A 15,599-nucleotide genomic window follows, 5' to 3' on the forward strand; every position below is an offset into this window, starting at 1 on the left:
ACCTTTGTGTATGGGTCAACATTTAAATTTAGATAACATAATATAATATTAATTTATAGAACAATAATAACGCAGGACCGATCGTTGTGGTAAGGCTTGGGGGAGGTCTATGGCTAGCAGTGCACGTCTGTGGGCTGAAAGAAGAATATATAATAATATGATAAATGCTTACCATAAGTCCTTGCTCGAGGTAGCCAGTTCTTAGCTGGACAATCAGGTCGAGAGCGAAGACCACGTCGCTAATGCAGTCGCAGGACACCCAGAAAGTGTGACACATTATCTGAAAAATACCTGTTATTAAGACCAGATGGGATGTTTCACTTCTGTCTTTTATTACGACGAAACTATGTGTAATCTATATATTAATACGCGAAGAAAATTTTTTTTAACCCTTTTTTTTCGAAAATTTCGCGGACGGAGGAGTATGAAATTTCGCACACTTATAGAAAACGTAGAGAAGGAGGGCGAATTGTTAATATTTTTTTAAATTATGCATAAAAAATACATGAAATCAATAAAAAAATTATTAGACACACTACCGTGTATATGACACACATACGCATGCATATTATTTGTTTATTGTCAAACTTTTTTTATTGCTTATAGTCTGTGGTCAAATTGAGAATATATTAAATATTGTTTATATGTATTTATTAATATTTGCCTAAAGTGGAGTCTTGGCGAAATCTGTGATTATAGAAGTATACAATAGAATCATAATAGTGTAAACTTATAATTTCAATAAATTATAGTTGAATACCGGGGGACCACTATTGAGTTCAAATAATTAACGTTGCCTAATATTTAGTGTTGGTATTTTGCTGTTCTGATAGTCTTTAGGAAATGATGCAAGTATGGGACCAGGCCCATCTCTATTTTCCTATCTATAGTATTTTCATCAGCTAATTTTTATACGAGATCGCAATTTTTTGTGTACGGTGAGCTCGCATCGGCTACTTCACCAGCTTTCTACTGAATTATACTTTAAAAATCTTGTTGTGTTAAAACTTTTGAAAGAATGCGTCAATGTACTTAAAGATATTGTATACAATAATTGTTTACTACTGATAGGGCACAAGGATTCTTGTTTAGATACATCTGAGGCCATATAACCTTCTATCCGAAAAGATAGGACGAAGTGTTCATTGTGTTATGGCAACATTTTTTTTTTTTAGATTTTAAAATTCTGAGACCGCGTGCTACGTCCTTTTCATTTGATTTTAGTCTCTTAGATAGGTGTTTTCTCTATTGGGTTACAGTTCCCTTCTATTTGATTCTGTCCAATTGGCCTCGGGCCTATAACTATGATACTCTATAACAAATAAAAACCTTGAATTATCAAAAATAGTATTCACGTACTATTTTCCAGACCGTGATCTACTGCGGTGATGTGAACTCACATAATCAAATCGTAACAAGGCAGTTTTAATCTTATATTGATCGACCCGGATTTGGTAATGAAATAACGTTCAGATCTTCATCTCCTGTTTATTCCATAAATTAAGTACCGTCGTTTGGAGGAAAACAAACGAATTAGTACGTAACGGATGGGACATTTTGTTTTTCTTAGACTTTACCTTGACGCTATATAATTGGCTGTTATATTGTGTTTTGATTTAAATGGAATTTTAATTGCGATTCTTGTCTTAGCAGTGCACTTAGACTTTTGAAGTGAAAAATTGTTTAGAATCGTTGTGATTTCAAACCGGATGCAACGGAAAAAACGACAGGTAAGAGACACAAATACAAAAATGTGTAGGATGAAGCCAGCAAAGAATGAGACAGAAATATACATACTATTTAATACAGCGCCATCTGTGAGATTTTTTAATACTAACGTGTGTATGAAAGCTCTTGTAGTGAATTTTAATTTAGGATTATACGTGAAATTAAAATATCAATTCACAGAGGGCGCTACCTTACAATTATTTACTAATGACAAAATTTTACATATACTAAGACGTTTAGGATAATTGTATTTCAATTTTGGAAGGTTTCACTTCTACCACGTGTGAATTGCACACATGTTTTTTTTAAATAATTTTTTTATTTCTTAGGTGGGTGGACGAGCTCACGGCCCATCTTTTTTGACCGATGGTAGGACCTCATGTGAGTCCGTGCGGGTAGGTACCACCGCCCTGCCTATTTCTGCCGTGAAGCAGTAATGCGTTTCGGTCTGAAGGGTAGGGCAGCCGTTGTAACTATACTGAGATCTTAGAACTTATATCTAAGCAATAGAAAAAAAACTGGTTTTAGGTGGTTACCGGATCCCATAGACATCTACAACGTATATTCGACTGACAATGTAAATTAGTGGCGACTTACCTCGAGATATGTGTTCTAAAGTCTCAGGTATAGTTACAACGGCTGCCTCACCCTTAAAACCGAAACGCATTGCTGCTTCACGGCAGAAATAGGCAGGGTGGTGGTACCTACCCGTGCGGACTCCCAAGAGGCCTTACCTACCACCAGTAAACTGGTACAATAACGATGTTATTGTTTATTCGTTATCGGCTGTAGAGAGCAGGAGATACTAGCACTGCGGTCTTTCCTATGGCCGAGGAAATAATGTGGGTTCTTTTTCATAGAAGTCGTTACTTATTGTTAGAGATTCACGCATAGTTACTGGGTTTTTTTGCGCACGATCATCCCGACTTTGTGCGTAATATCTGTGAGCGGAATGTGCGCACCATTTAGTACATAGCCAGTCTTTTCGAGTCAGTCACCGAACTGTTTTGTAGGGGAATTTATTTGTCATCCTTAATCTGTCATTTACATGTTTATTGCTATTTTACTTGCGTGGTAGATGCGAAAACGAGCTTGGAGTCAACCCTACGCTAGGGTGCATAATTGTAGGCATAATTGTATTATCATAAATGCGACCGCAAATTCACAGGAATTTATTTCAGTAATACAGCATCCACTTAACTGAATCAAATTGCTGTTGTTCTCTTTTCCACTTCGTTCAGCATTCTTTTATTTTAATAATCCGTACTTAAACACTTTTCGTATATCAGATTTTTTTAATAACACAAGTGTTTTATGAAAATAATGCTATTGTTATTAAATTTTCATTGGGTTTTGTGACATATGACGTAGAAGCTTGTACTTTTTTGGTATTGCCTTGGGTAGTCGATGTTGGTACGACCCAGGTCACTGGTCGCTTTGGTCACTTTTTACTGGTGGTAGGACCTCTTGTGAGTCCGCCCGGGTGGGTACCACCACTCTGCCGAGAAGCAGTAATGCGTTTCGGTTTGAAGGGTGGGGCAGCCGTTGTAACTATACTGAGAACTTAGAACTCATGTCTCAAGGTGGGTGGCGCATTTACGTTATAGATGTCTATGGGCTCCAGTAACCACTTAACACCAGGTGGGCTGTGAGCTCGTTCACTCACCTAAGAGCAATAAGCAATAATAAAAAAAAGGTCACTGCCTATCGCTGGAGGCTCTTCAAGCCTCGTTTCTTGAAGGAAATGCGAACCATATAACAACCGTACATAAAATTTCTCCCAGAGCCTATAGACATTCCCAGAGCCCATAGACAGACCGTTCCAACATCGCTCGATACGAATGCACCGGACGTCTTATCCTTTAGGCCACGGCGACTTCGATTTATATTTTATTTTATTTAGTATGAAAGGCAATAAATGATTTTATTATTATTATTATTACAGCAGTTTTTACTGGTGGTCCTACCACGTTTTTTTTTTACTAAGTACGAAACTAATTATCGTTTATTATATTTTTACTAGTTCGTAGGACCTCTTGTGAGTCCGCGCGGGTAGGTACCACCGCCCTGCTTATTTCTGCCGTGAAGCAGTAATGCGTTTCGGTTTGAAGGGTGGGGCAGCCGTCGTTACTATACTTGAGACCTTAGAACTTATATCTCAAGGTGGGTGGCGCATTTACGTTGTGGATGTCTATGGGCTCCAGTAACCACTTAACATAAGGTGGGCTGTGAGCTCGTCCACCCACCCATCTAAGCAATAAAAAAAAGTTAAACGTTTATAATATAATGATTACACTACAGTCAGCGTTTACTGTTTCAAGTTTGCGAGCGTTAGGTATTGCTCATGTGTATGAGCAGCGGGGACCATCGTCCACCAAATGCGCCGTATGCTCGTTTTCTGTCTTCAAGGGAAGCTTACGAAAAGACTAAATCATTTGATTTACCAATAAGACTATAAATCACTTAACACAAATGTCTGTGTATTTTAATGTCCATCTCAGTCAACTACTTCAATCCAGCTACAGTTCTCTAAATAATTCTACCCGGCTCTAGCTAACGCGATATAATTATTTGAAATAGATTAAGATAAAACAGGTACTATTTTATCGGATTTTTTTTTAAATTTATGCAAGAATTAAATTGTCTGGCAAAAGGAAGAGAGGCAGCCCCAGAACAACTTAGCGTCGTTTGGTAAAGCGGGAGCTAGGGGTCTTGGGCATGACGTGGAAGGAGCTAGAACAAACTGTCCAAGACCGATGTAAATGGAAGGATTTGATTCGAGTCCTACACCCCAGTAGAGGGTAATAGGAAAGAATGATGATGACGATGCAAGAATTAAAAGACAGAACGTAACATCTAAATAAAAGTACATATTGAGGTGTCTGTGATTATGATTTAATTTTGATAATTGGGCGAATATTGGTTTTCTGAAATGCATTATTGTCGAAACTATTTGCTCGCCGATTATTCTAAATTAACAACATATGAACAGCTCATGAATTCCTAACAAGTATTAAAAAATCACTCATTCCGATAAACGAGGTGCGAACGCAGAATGACATGAGAGATATTGACAGAGTTAAATAATCAAAACTTCATCATCACAAGTAAAAATAAAGGTTTCCGATAGCTCCAACTTCTCCAGAATCGGATATAAATACAAAACACGAGCTTATCCAAGCAGAAGGGTACGTTTCAGAGCACAATCCATTTGGCCCCTTTAGTTCATTTCCCTCAACGCCGGTTTCGCAACGCAACAAATCTATACCAATGGAAAACATAGTGAAAATAAACACAAAAGAGTAAAGGTTTTTCTCGGAAATAATACTAGGTGCTATTTTGTGGAACTCAACTACATTTGAACCGAAGGTATTATGGAAGAAACATGATTCGACTTAGATAAACGTCTTGGGAAAATGTAGCAAAGTATAGTCTGGTTCAATTAATTATGGGCTTTATACATATAATAGGGTATAGTGTTGACACAACGATTGGCTACACTTCTGAGGCCTAATAAACATGCTTAGAAGCTAAGTTTGCGTTATAAAAATATAGCCAGCAATAATTCTAACTGACTTTGCGTTATGGCGATAGACAGCGATTTGGCTGTGCTTATAGCATTAACCAACAGGAGAGTGGACTTTTCTGCCTACGAAGACAATAAAATTTAAAAATGAGGACGGTGAGCCCATGCAGGTTGGTGCCACAGACCTGGCTATGACGTTCATGATTGATGGAACAATCATCCTTAAAATATACTATTAACTTCAACCTCATGCCCCAACTGAACTGACCTCAATCGATCCTGATTATATTGAATCGAGGAGTGATTCTAATGAAAATAAGTAAAATCTATTTGTATGAAGACTTAAGGTTAGTTGTTAACATTGAGGATGAAGAATAATATTTATTGAGCTTTAAACACGTTCACAGCGAGAAATTTATTTCAATGTGACATCTTAGATATCTAGTCATCTCTTTTTAGCACTAAATAAAATAAAAGTTACGGTCTCCACAGGAGAGAGAGGTCAAGGTTTTTCTTTGCCAACCGCAACGGAGATACGGACGAGGGCATTATATCGGTTTACACTTTACGCACTTAAGTGCCAGTAAAGACCTTAAAGTCTTAATTGGTGTTTCGCTTAATCATCTAATTTTATAGAATAGAAACTGCTAAAAAAAATACATTACTATTGTATCCTGCATAGAAGCAAATACACTGTGTGACTAATATTGTACCCCTAAACGTGAATTTTGTGGTTTTTTTCTAAAATATAGATAGTCTTTAGTGACTCCACTATAATTAATAGCTATAGCTTGAACTGGGAGAAAAGAATGGAAACTCACATTTTGAAGAAAAACATTTTTTTTTCATTCATATTCAAACCCTTTCAGAATAAGATTGCACTATGTTTAATCCGAATTGTAGGGTCAGGAGTATTCTCAAAGGGTTAAATCTAACACCAACCGTATTGCGGTCGGAAAATCCCTTAATTTTCTTCAAAGTATTTAACCATTTATACTGTTTTAGGAAAATCGTTTATTTAATGCGCTTTGTCCAAAGTCTACAATATTGTATATCACATGGTAAAAAAAAACCTTTTTACGTTTCATTTTCAATCAGGCATGTTAATATTTACATAGTAGACGTATTGCAAGTTTTTACCCCACAAATATATAAATCAAATATATAACGCGTTGCATGAAAAACAGATGCTTACTACGGAGAAAGTGTATCTGCAATATACCAGCGCATTCCCACGCAGTCGCACAGCTAGATCACGCTGCACGGAATTACTTATAGTCTCGCCATATAACAGGGGTTAAAGTATGAAATTGCCATTTAATTGTAATAGGTACTTCGAATTGACATGGAACCTTCATGGTTTGGTTAAGTGAGACTTTTTTTAAATGTTACTATGAAGTTCTTCTTTTAAAAACTGTGCAACATTCGATTATCGACTTTCAGTTGCTTTTTTTATTCAGCTTAGACAAGAAAGATGGATACTTTGAAAATTCCAGTGATTTTTGAATAATAGTTCCGACGTGGAACTAACGCTGCAGAAACAGCTCGCGATATCGAAATTGATTTGAAGAACGAACCGCGTGAAAGACGATCTGACACATCTGAATAACAATGAATTGAAAGAGATGGTGTAAGCCGATCCGAGCCAAATTACCCAGGAAATAGCGGCATGGTTTAAAGTTACCTTACCAACAACATTGACTCATTTGCTTCAAACAATAAAATAAATATGAAAAATGATTTGACTGATCTGCGGAAAGAAATGCGTGTTGAAACTTGGGTTGCTTTGTTGAATCGATACAGAAATGAAGTAATATTGGATCGAATTGTGACATGTGATGAAAAGTGGAATCTTTACGATAACAGTAAGCGAAAAATGCAATGGCTGACCCCAGGTCAAACGCCCCAACAGTGTACTAAAGCAAAGCTTACCAATAAAAAGGTAATGGTAGCTGTTTGATGGTCTCAGCATGGTGTTATTCACTATAGCTTTCTCCAATCTGGTCAAGCAATAACGGCAAATGTCTACTGTGGCAAATTCAGAACAATGATAGCAAAACTTTGCAGTGAAACGACCCCGACTCATGAATCGATCTTTCACCATTATTGCTCCATGATAACGCGAGACCTCATACAGCACGAGAAACCGTTTTAATTCTACAGGAACTGTAATTAGAAACCATTCGTCACCCTCCGTATTCACCAGACTTTGCTCCAACGGACTACCATTTTTTTTGTGATTTGGACAATTTTCTACGTGATAAAAAGTTGTCTTCCCAGGAGGCAGTACAAATGCTTTTACACAGTTTGCCAGAGTTCTATCGCAAAGGTATAAATTGCCTTCTTATTAGATGGCAGCAATGTATAGATAGTAATGGTAGATATTTTAATTAAATAAATATGTTAATCGAAAAAAAAACGAATTTCAATTTTTCAGTACAAATTGGCAATTTCATTCTTTAACCTCTAATAATTAAACGTATATAACGACATTATGATGTATCATAACTGTATTACCTGTAACTCAGGGAAGCTTTGTCTCACGATCAGCGTCCACAGATTATAGAGCACGCAGATGGTGATAACCCAGAGCCAGTAGAAGTAAAAATTCTCGTCGGGGTTCACGACAGTGCGCGGGGCGCGGACTTTACGCCTTCTGTGACGGTTCGTTGATCTATGTTCACCAGTTGCACCCTCCGAGCCTGTATCTTCGACCTGCCAAAAAAAAAAACGTTTCAAATTAATTAAATAAATAAAATAAATATTGACTAACAATCACGCCACGTTAACTGGTCCCGTGGTAAGTTCGTAAAGAACTTGTGTTACAGGTACCAGATAACGGAAATAAATGTAAGATTTTTATTATACAATACATATATTTAATATACATCCATAACCCTTTTTTTTTTGGAAAAGACATTTTTTTTTTTTATATACAAATATCTTCCCTTCGCGGGATTCGAACCCGCGACCTCCTTGTGTAGTGACCATGTCACTTACCACTACACCAGACGGCCGACGAATTGATCCTTTTTTTAGCTTAGATACCAGAGAAACGTAGGTCCAAACTAATTTGGATGAGTCCCTGTTTCTCATGGGTATTGATAACCAAAATGCTGTCAATAGGCAAGGCTCTTCAAAACCTTATGCAAAGAAAAATTAGTGGTAGAGTGCTAATCAGCCTAATCAACCCAACAACTCTCTCAATCTTCAAAACTAACTACTAGCTCAATATATTTTAAGGACTTTGCAACCAATGGTCACCGGTGACCTTTTTATTTAAAACTTATTAATTAAGGTATTGAAATAATTGAGTCATTAAAGCATTCAACGGTTATCTCATTGTTGATGTTGCCTTCCATGTCACATCATCTGGCACCAGCCTGCATATTGACTAGCTTACAATATATCTCTCTAGACGGGGCTTTCATTAGATCTGTTTTGTGTTCGGGCTGAAGACAATAAGAACCACCGTGCTCTAAGAATTAGGTCTAAACTTCGTTGCGCTATATGGAGTGAACATTATTACAAATTCGGTTTTGCATTCGTGAATAATCTTTACATCATTTTAGTGAAGGAAATAAGACTCTATTCCAGTTTCGTTTTGAGATATATTTGATTAAATTTGGTTCGAAGTTTTAGAATAAATTTTGATTTTTCTTTTAAAAATATATATTCGCAAAGGGAGGTGCAAATCCAGGTGTCGCTCAGATTGAAGAAAGGTCAGTGCCCTAATGAAAGTGACTTTACGATATGAAACTATGACGTACCGTCTCCTGAGTGGCCGGCGTCTGTCTGGTCGAAAATCGTTTCAAAAAAGAATCTTCTCTTTTCAAAGGCGGTTTCTTTTGTATGGCCGAACTCAATTGCACTGTGGTCCTCAACTTCATCCATCTCTGATTCGATTTTGTTCTGTATCATTTAAAATAAAAGGGATTAATCATCAAAACTTACTGGAAAGACCTCGTTGCGTTAATTGATAGCAATAGCAACTGTCGATTGAGACAGACGCGATTGCGAACAAGTTCCCACAATTAGGTCAGCGAACGCTCCCACTTAGGGAGTGTGTTTAAGCAAAAGTAGCCATGCTTCCAGAAATGTGTATTCGTTAAGGTTCGTAAAAAACTCCATCCTGATTAATTCAATATTCAATTTTATTTAGTTCAGCTATGCAACATCTAGTTATGCTGGAATATTTTATATCTAGAATTGAATAGAAGAATTTATTTAGAATCGGTGCACTGCGAATTTAGTGTTCAATAGTATAGGTATGTATTGAAACGTGCAATAAATCTACCTTTTTGACATGCTGCAACGCACCATACTATATAATAAATAAACAAAAACATATGCCTACGATCTGTAGAGTGAAGATTCAGTGAGTTAGAACTATAATAGTTTCCTCTAAATCTAATTCTAAGTATCTAGTTTAAATAAAATACCGTCTATACGTAATACTGAATCGAAAACATTGAGATGCATCAAACAGTAACATCGAAAGTCGTTCTCCAAGTGAAAACAGGAAGGTAGAGGAGACTTCTTAAAGTGAACTAGTAAAGGCACAATTATCACAAGATAACACACACAACCAGTGAGGACATTCTCGAAGTACCTACGCAGACGAAGGTAGCACATTAGTGGGAAATAAACAAACATACAAAATCGACAACGATGCGGCATTACCCGTTCGTCTATCGGACCTTTTAATTTTCCTGAGTGCCTGGTAGTATGCCATGACAGCTTGGACGTGCCTCCATTTATGGCCGCGTTTGTCTGTGTCAGACCCTGGCCTCTCAGAGTCCTGGACTGACTTGTGTGAGCTTGACGAGCTCGACGCAATGATTGGTTGCCTACAAAGGGACGCAGCGTGTTACACTGAGGCGGTGGAGTGCTGTGCTGTGTTCTTGTTGGAAAGCTCTCGAATAGGATACGTCTTGGACGATTCAGCGATATTTATTACTTTTTTTTAGATAGGCATAATAATATGTATCCCTTTGATTGTAGATTTAAAAAAAAGTGCCATAGATTACCGTTTGAAGCTAATTTTCATTTCGCAGAATCGTACAGACGTAATCGTGGATGTTTCGAGTTACGTTATTAGCGAGTCGTCGGTATTACAACATGCATAGTGAAGTATTTATGTCAACGTTCACTAATCTCGTTCACGGACATTTACAATTTAATCAAATTACATACTGTGTTCAATACAATATTTCAGCATTACAGTGGCGTCTATACGTCCGGCTGTGCAAGGTTGTGTACTAAATTATTTTAATGTTATCTATTTCATGTTTTTTTTTGTGTGAAGCCATTGATCGGATCGATTACGTATATGCATAATGATTTTCGAAGTGGCTGTCAAATTAACGAAAAAAAAAAACTTGAAAAACCTTTTTGCAATTTTAATTCACATTTTGACGTTTGACGTTTCTTATGTCATAGACGCAAGCAATCGCTTATATCATTCGAGAGCCATTCGAAAGTCTAATCGGCATTCGTATTGAGCACTTTGGTACCAGGTCGTGCTTGCTAGGACAGCTAAGCGTTACCAAAGCGTTCGGTTGCTATCGTGTGTACGTTTTATGACTTACATATCCTCCGGCCTCGCATTCGCCGGGAATGGGGATAACTTGCCCAAGAACCTATACAGCCCACAGAAAAATGTAATTTAATTCTTGAGGTATATAGGTGGGTCTTTTTATCCGAAGAAGCAGTGGTCCGTTCCGGTTTGGAGAGATATATGCCTTTTGCCTTCCAATGCGATCGGGTCATCGTCACAAGTTAAAGTATGGCGCGCTCAATATTCGTGTTGTCTGTGGTTTCTGGCTTAACTTTTAAAAACCAGCTAGCCAGAGCGTGAATTTGATTGCTTATACGATGCCAATTAAAAAGAGGTTATACTACATAAAATTATATTATTCACTCGTTAGAGACAAAGAAAATCACAAAAGTTTTATCACGAAACAGCAGTTGCAATAAAGCCGTAGAGTAGTTATTAAAACTATATTAAGTTGTTAAATTTATAAATTTGAAACCTACCGTAAAACGTTGATAAATAAATATGGAAAATTTTCTCACTTTACATTCATCAAAACTTTTTTGTCATTTTGATAAATTCAACCTGCTACTAGATTAGCTTGTGAGCATGTGAGTGTATTTCGTCAATTTCCTTAAAGCTGTTGGGCTGCTTATTATATAGGAACCTCAGTTGCCAAGAGTAAGTCAGAATAAGGTATATAATTCAATGTGTACTCCTATCGCGAACTCTTTGAAGATCATGGATAGTTTAATTAAATTAAATGGACCTAGTGAAAATCGCTGGGCTATGTTGGATGTATGTGGCAACGGACCGGCCGCACTGGATATCACTTGGAGAGGCCTATGTTCAGCAGTGGACAGCTATAGACTGAGATTATAATGAATAACTTATTATTTACCAGCGGGTCGCTCCGGCCCCGCTCGGGTCTTTAACAAAAATTTCAACGATATTTGACGTTGTTTTATTTTTTAAAATAAAAGAACCCTTATTGCGGCATAACTATAATAGTTAGACATATGCTGTCGCGACACTTTTTGTAAATAATAATGTGTTCTACAAAGTCGTAGTATATTATTTAATTCTATCATCAATAGTTTTCGCAGGGCACGTGATGTAAATAATATTTTTGGTAAAATTTTTACACCTTGGTTTACATTATTGGATTTTTAGTAAGGATTCCTAATATGTTTCAATAAAGATTTATAGCCTATGTCATTGGGCAATAGTGTAACTTCTAAACGCTGGAAGAATTTTTTAAATCGGCTCAGTAGTTTCGGAGCCTATTCAAGACAAACAAACAAATCATTCCTCTTTATAGTATCAAGTATAGATCTCTTTTATTATATATTACTTTACTCTGCTACTTTTCGAACCTTATTATTGATGAACTAGTGTCTGTTGTCTTTCGACACGCTTTAATCCACCCCGTACGTGGTATCTAAATGTCTATATCGATCGATTTGTTGGTCAGTGAACGCTGACTACTGGCTAGGCTGGCGGAGTTAATATCTTCTTTAATGATATTAGCATTAGGGTTCTGATTGTATTTGCTTTTGTCTCGTTTTTGGAATGGGGAACTCCTTATGCAAGCTTTGTTTGCTAGCTGAGGATCTAAATTGAAATAAGGTGTAACAACAATGAAAAACAATACCAAAAAGTTTTCGCAGTGATATTTAAGGCAATTTCCGATTGTATAGGAAACTGATTTTTTGTATAGATTCAGCTTGCCGTCAATTTTCAGAATACGAAGCATATTATATGGGTATATTATAAGGGTGAAATGCTTGCAACATTGCAGGAGAGTGATTTCAAGTTTAAAATTTGGAAAAAAATATTGTAACAAAAAAAAACTTAAAACATGAAGTTCAATCAAAAACACCGAATAGTTGATACTAACACCAAACAAAACGGACCTTTAATTGCAATTAATGATAAATGTTGCGAATTAGGCGAAATATCGCCTAAACCAGACTAAAGACTATTCTGTCACTCCTCGACATTAAAATAAATAAACCAATTTTTCCCATCTCTATAGTTACATAGTCTATACTAATATTAAAAAGAGGAAAGATTTGTTTGTTTGTTTGTTTCGAAACTACTGGACCGATTTGAAAAATTATTTTTCCATTAGAAGCCGACATTGTCCCTGATGAACATAGGCTACTTTTTTTTTTTTTTTTTTTTGGTTTCATTTGTGTTTTAATGTTTCCGAAGCGAAGCGAGGGCGGGTCGCTAGTATGTTATATGACTGGTATTCTACTGGTGGTAGGACCTCTTGTGAGTCCGCGCGGGTAGGTACCACCACCCTGCCTATTTCTGCCGTGAAGCAGTAATGCGTTTCGGTTTGAATGGCGGAGCAGCCGTTGTAACTATACGGAGACCTTAGAACTGATATCTCAAGGTAGGTGGCGCATTTACGTCGTAGATGTCTATGGGCTCCAGTAACCACTTAACACCAGGTGGGCTGCAAGCTCGTCCACACATCTAAGCAATAAAGAAAAAAATATGAAACACGAAAAACCTAAAACTTGAAGCAAATCACACGAAGCTATTAATAATTCACTGCAAATTGAAAATTTTAATGGAAATTCGATAAAAAAATATATGCCGTGTTTAACGCTTCACACAATCGAATTATGATTGAACGAATTGTTTGTCTGTGTTTCGATCTGCGGCCGCGTTGTCTGAATTATTTGTCGCCCAGCGGGGCATTTCAGAGTAACTCAATTATGCCGTCGGAATAAATTAGCCAAACGAAATCTTTATTCGATTATCCTAACGAATGTGTTTCTCAAGTTTTCAATAATCGAATCGTAGTGACAATATTTTTATTTTATTATTGGAACGAAGTTCCTTATGGGATGATGCGGAGGTACCCTAATCGAGAAAAAACGTCCGTAAGGTAAGATTTTTATTAGTAACTAACGCCCCCCCTCGCTTCGCTTCGGAAACTGTAATTTATTATTGATTTCTCCACTATTTAATAGTGTTATTATACATATAAACCTTCCTCTTCAATCACTCTATTTATAAAAAAAACCGCATCAAAATCCGTTGCGTAGTTTTAAAGTTTTAAGCATACACAAGGACAGACAGATATAGGGACAAAGAAAGCGACTTTGTTTTATACTATGTAGTGATGCACACAGTGTACGACTTAACTTTGTAATAACGTAGAAAAAATAACATATTTTTTTATCATTCATTGACCATGATCTCAGAGCGTTTGTTTGCGCAATACACTGACTCTTATGCAAAGAACCGTGAATGAAGTGTACCACAATAAGTTCGCACGTTACAGAATGATCGTGGGTTGTTGCGAGTCCTCCAGTTTTATTTTCTTTATACGTCGAATATAACTTAACATTAGTATTTTTATAATAAGGAACTTCGTTCCTATCCAGTATCCCACGACACCACATATCTTTTTTAATGAATGCAGAACTGGTTACTGGTGGTAGGACCTCTTGTGAGTACGCACAGGTAGGTACCATCACCCTGCCTATTTATGCTGTGAAGCAGTAATGCGTTTCGGTTTGAAGGGTGGGGCAGCCGTTGTAACTATACTTGAGACCTTTGAACTGATATCTCAAGGTGGGTGGCGCATTTACGTTGTAGATAGATGTCTATGGGCTCCAGTAACCACTTAACACCAGGTGGGCTGTGAGCTCGTCCACCTATCTAAACAATAAAAAAAAGTCGTGTGTAGTTTATTTAAGCTGTGTTTTCGGAGCTGTGTGTGTGCGGAGACAATTTGGCCAGTGGCCATTAACATTCACAAGCGAAATGCCTTGTCTGTTGTCATTTCAACCACGGAATATTTCGGCACTGTGTCAGTTACCTTGTTTCTTCTACAAATCTCCTCATACATGATTCGATTTCTGAGGGAAATTCTGAGGAAACTCCTCTTCATTGCTCCTCGGGTGACTTCTGATAAGCCTCACTGTCATCTATCTTGTTTCACTGCCGTATGTAATCACTGGCAACACACACTGATCAAAGACTTTCGTATTGAGACCTGATGGTATTTGGGTAAGGATTGTTATAGTTTTCTCGAAACCGCTGGATGCAGACTGCACAGGACTGGTCCTTATCACGAACCTTGGAGGAGCCTGGATGCCTGGCGGCCCCAACCTTCAAACCGAAACGCATTACTGCTTCACGGCAAAAATAGGCAGGGCGGTGGTACCTACCCGCGCGGACTCACAAGAGGTCCTACCACCAGTAAATTACTGTAAATTACAGCATTATTACAGTTTCTGGGCAAAACTAGGCAAGGTAGTGTCTACTCATCGCGGGTTCAAGATTTACCCTAACACCAGTAAAGAATGCATTACCATCGATATGTTATCAGCACTGTTACCTAACACGCGACCGGCCAATGGTACATGTCACATTCTTGGAAGCCTAATTCCGTAATTCGTGCGGACAAATTTGAGCTTTAACGACTGCGATAAATACAGTTTATCGACATACAAACTTATATTGGCAATAGAGCCGTTTCTCGTTTACATATATGTATATACGGACCGTCGCGTCCGTGATCCCAGAATAAAGAAATCGATAAATGAACTCGAACAGAAATAACTTGAACAAGACATGTCTGTTGGTCAATTTATATCGAAAAATCGGGTTATTTAAATCTCTTTGAAGCGAATGAAGACGTATTTGTGATGTGTAGTAACGATTTTTTTTTAATGCCCTTGTAGGCAGACGAGCGTATGGCCCACCTGATGGTGAGTGGTTACCGTCGCCCATGGACTTCAGCAATGCCAGGGGCCGAGCCAAGCCGCTGCATACCGCAGA

The 15,599-nt window shown here is 37.5% G+C and overlaps 1 protein-coding gene across 16 annotated transcripts in view; it reads right to left on the reverse strand.

The window, feature by feature from the left end:
- Positions 1–15,599, reverse strand: part of Cngl (Cyclic nucleotide-gated ion channel-like) — a 205,462-nt gene that overhangs the window by 48,057 nt on the left and 141,806 nt on the right. For 12 of the 16 annotated variants that reach the window (XM_089733633.1, XM_089733632.1, XM_089733634.1 and 9 more), the window contains 4 exons: positions 9,955–10,104; positions 9,025–9,166; positions 7,772–7,969; positions 173–280 (listed from right to left, as the gene is read on the reverse strand). In XM_089733633.1, the coding sequence (XP_089589759.1) occupies positions 173–280; positions 7,772–7,969; positions 9,025–9,166; positions 9,955–10,104 (598 nt within the window). Of the gene's footprint in view, positions 1–172; positions 281–7,771; positions 7,970–9,024; positions 9,167–9,954; positions 10,105–10,845; positions 10,897–15,599 lie in introns of all 16 variants that reach the window. The other 4 variants (XM_089733635.1, XM_089733637.1, XM_089733641.1 and 1 more) reach the window with 2 other exon arrangements.

The sequence above is a fragment of the Bombyx mandarina genome, chromosome 16, assembly GCF_030267445.1.
Source record: "Bombyx mandarina strain Sakado chromosome 16, ASM3026744v2".
In the NCBI taxonomy this organism is placed as follows: domain Eukaryota; kingdom Metazoa; phylum Arthropoda; class Insecta; order Lepidoptera; family Bombycidae; genus Bombyx; species Bombyx mandarina.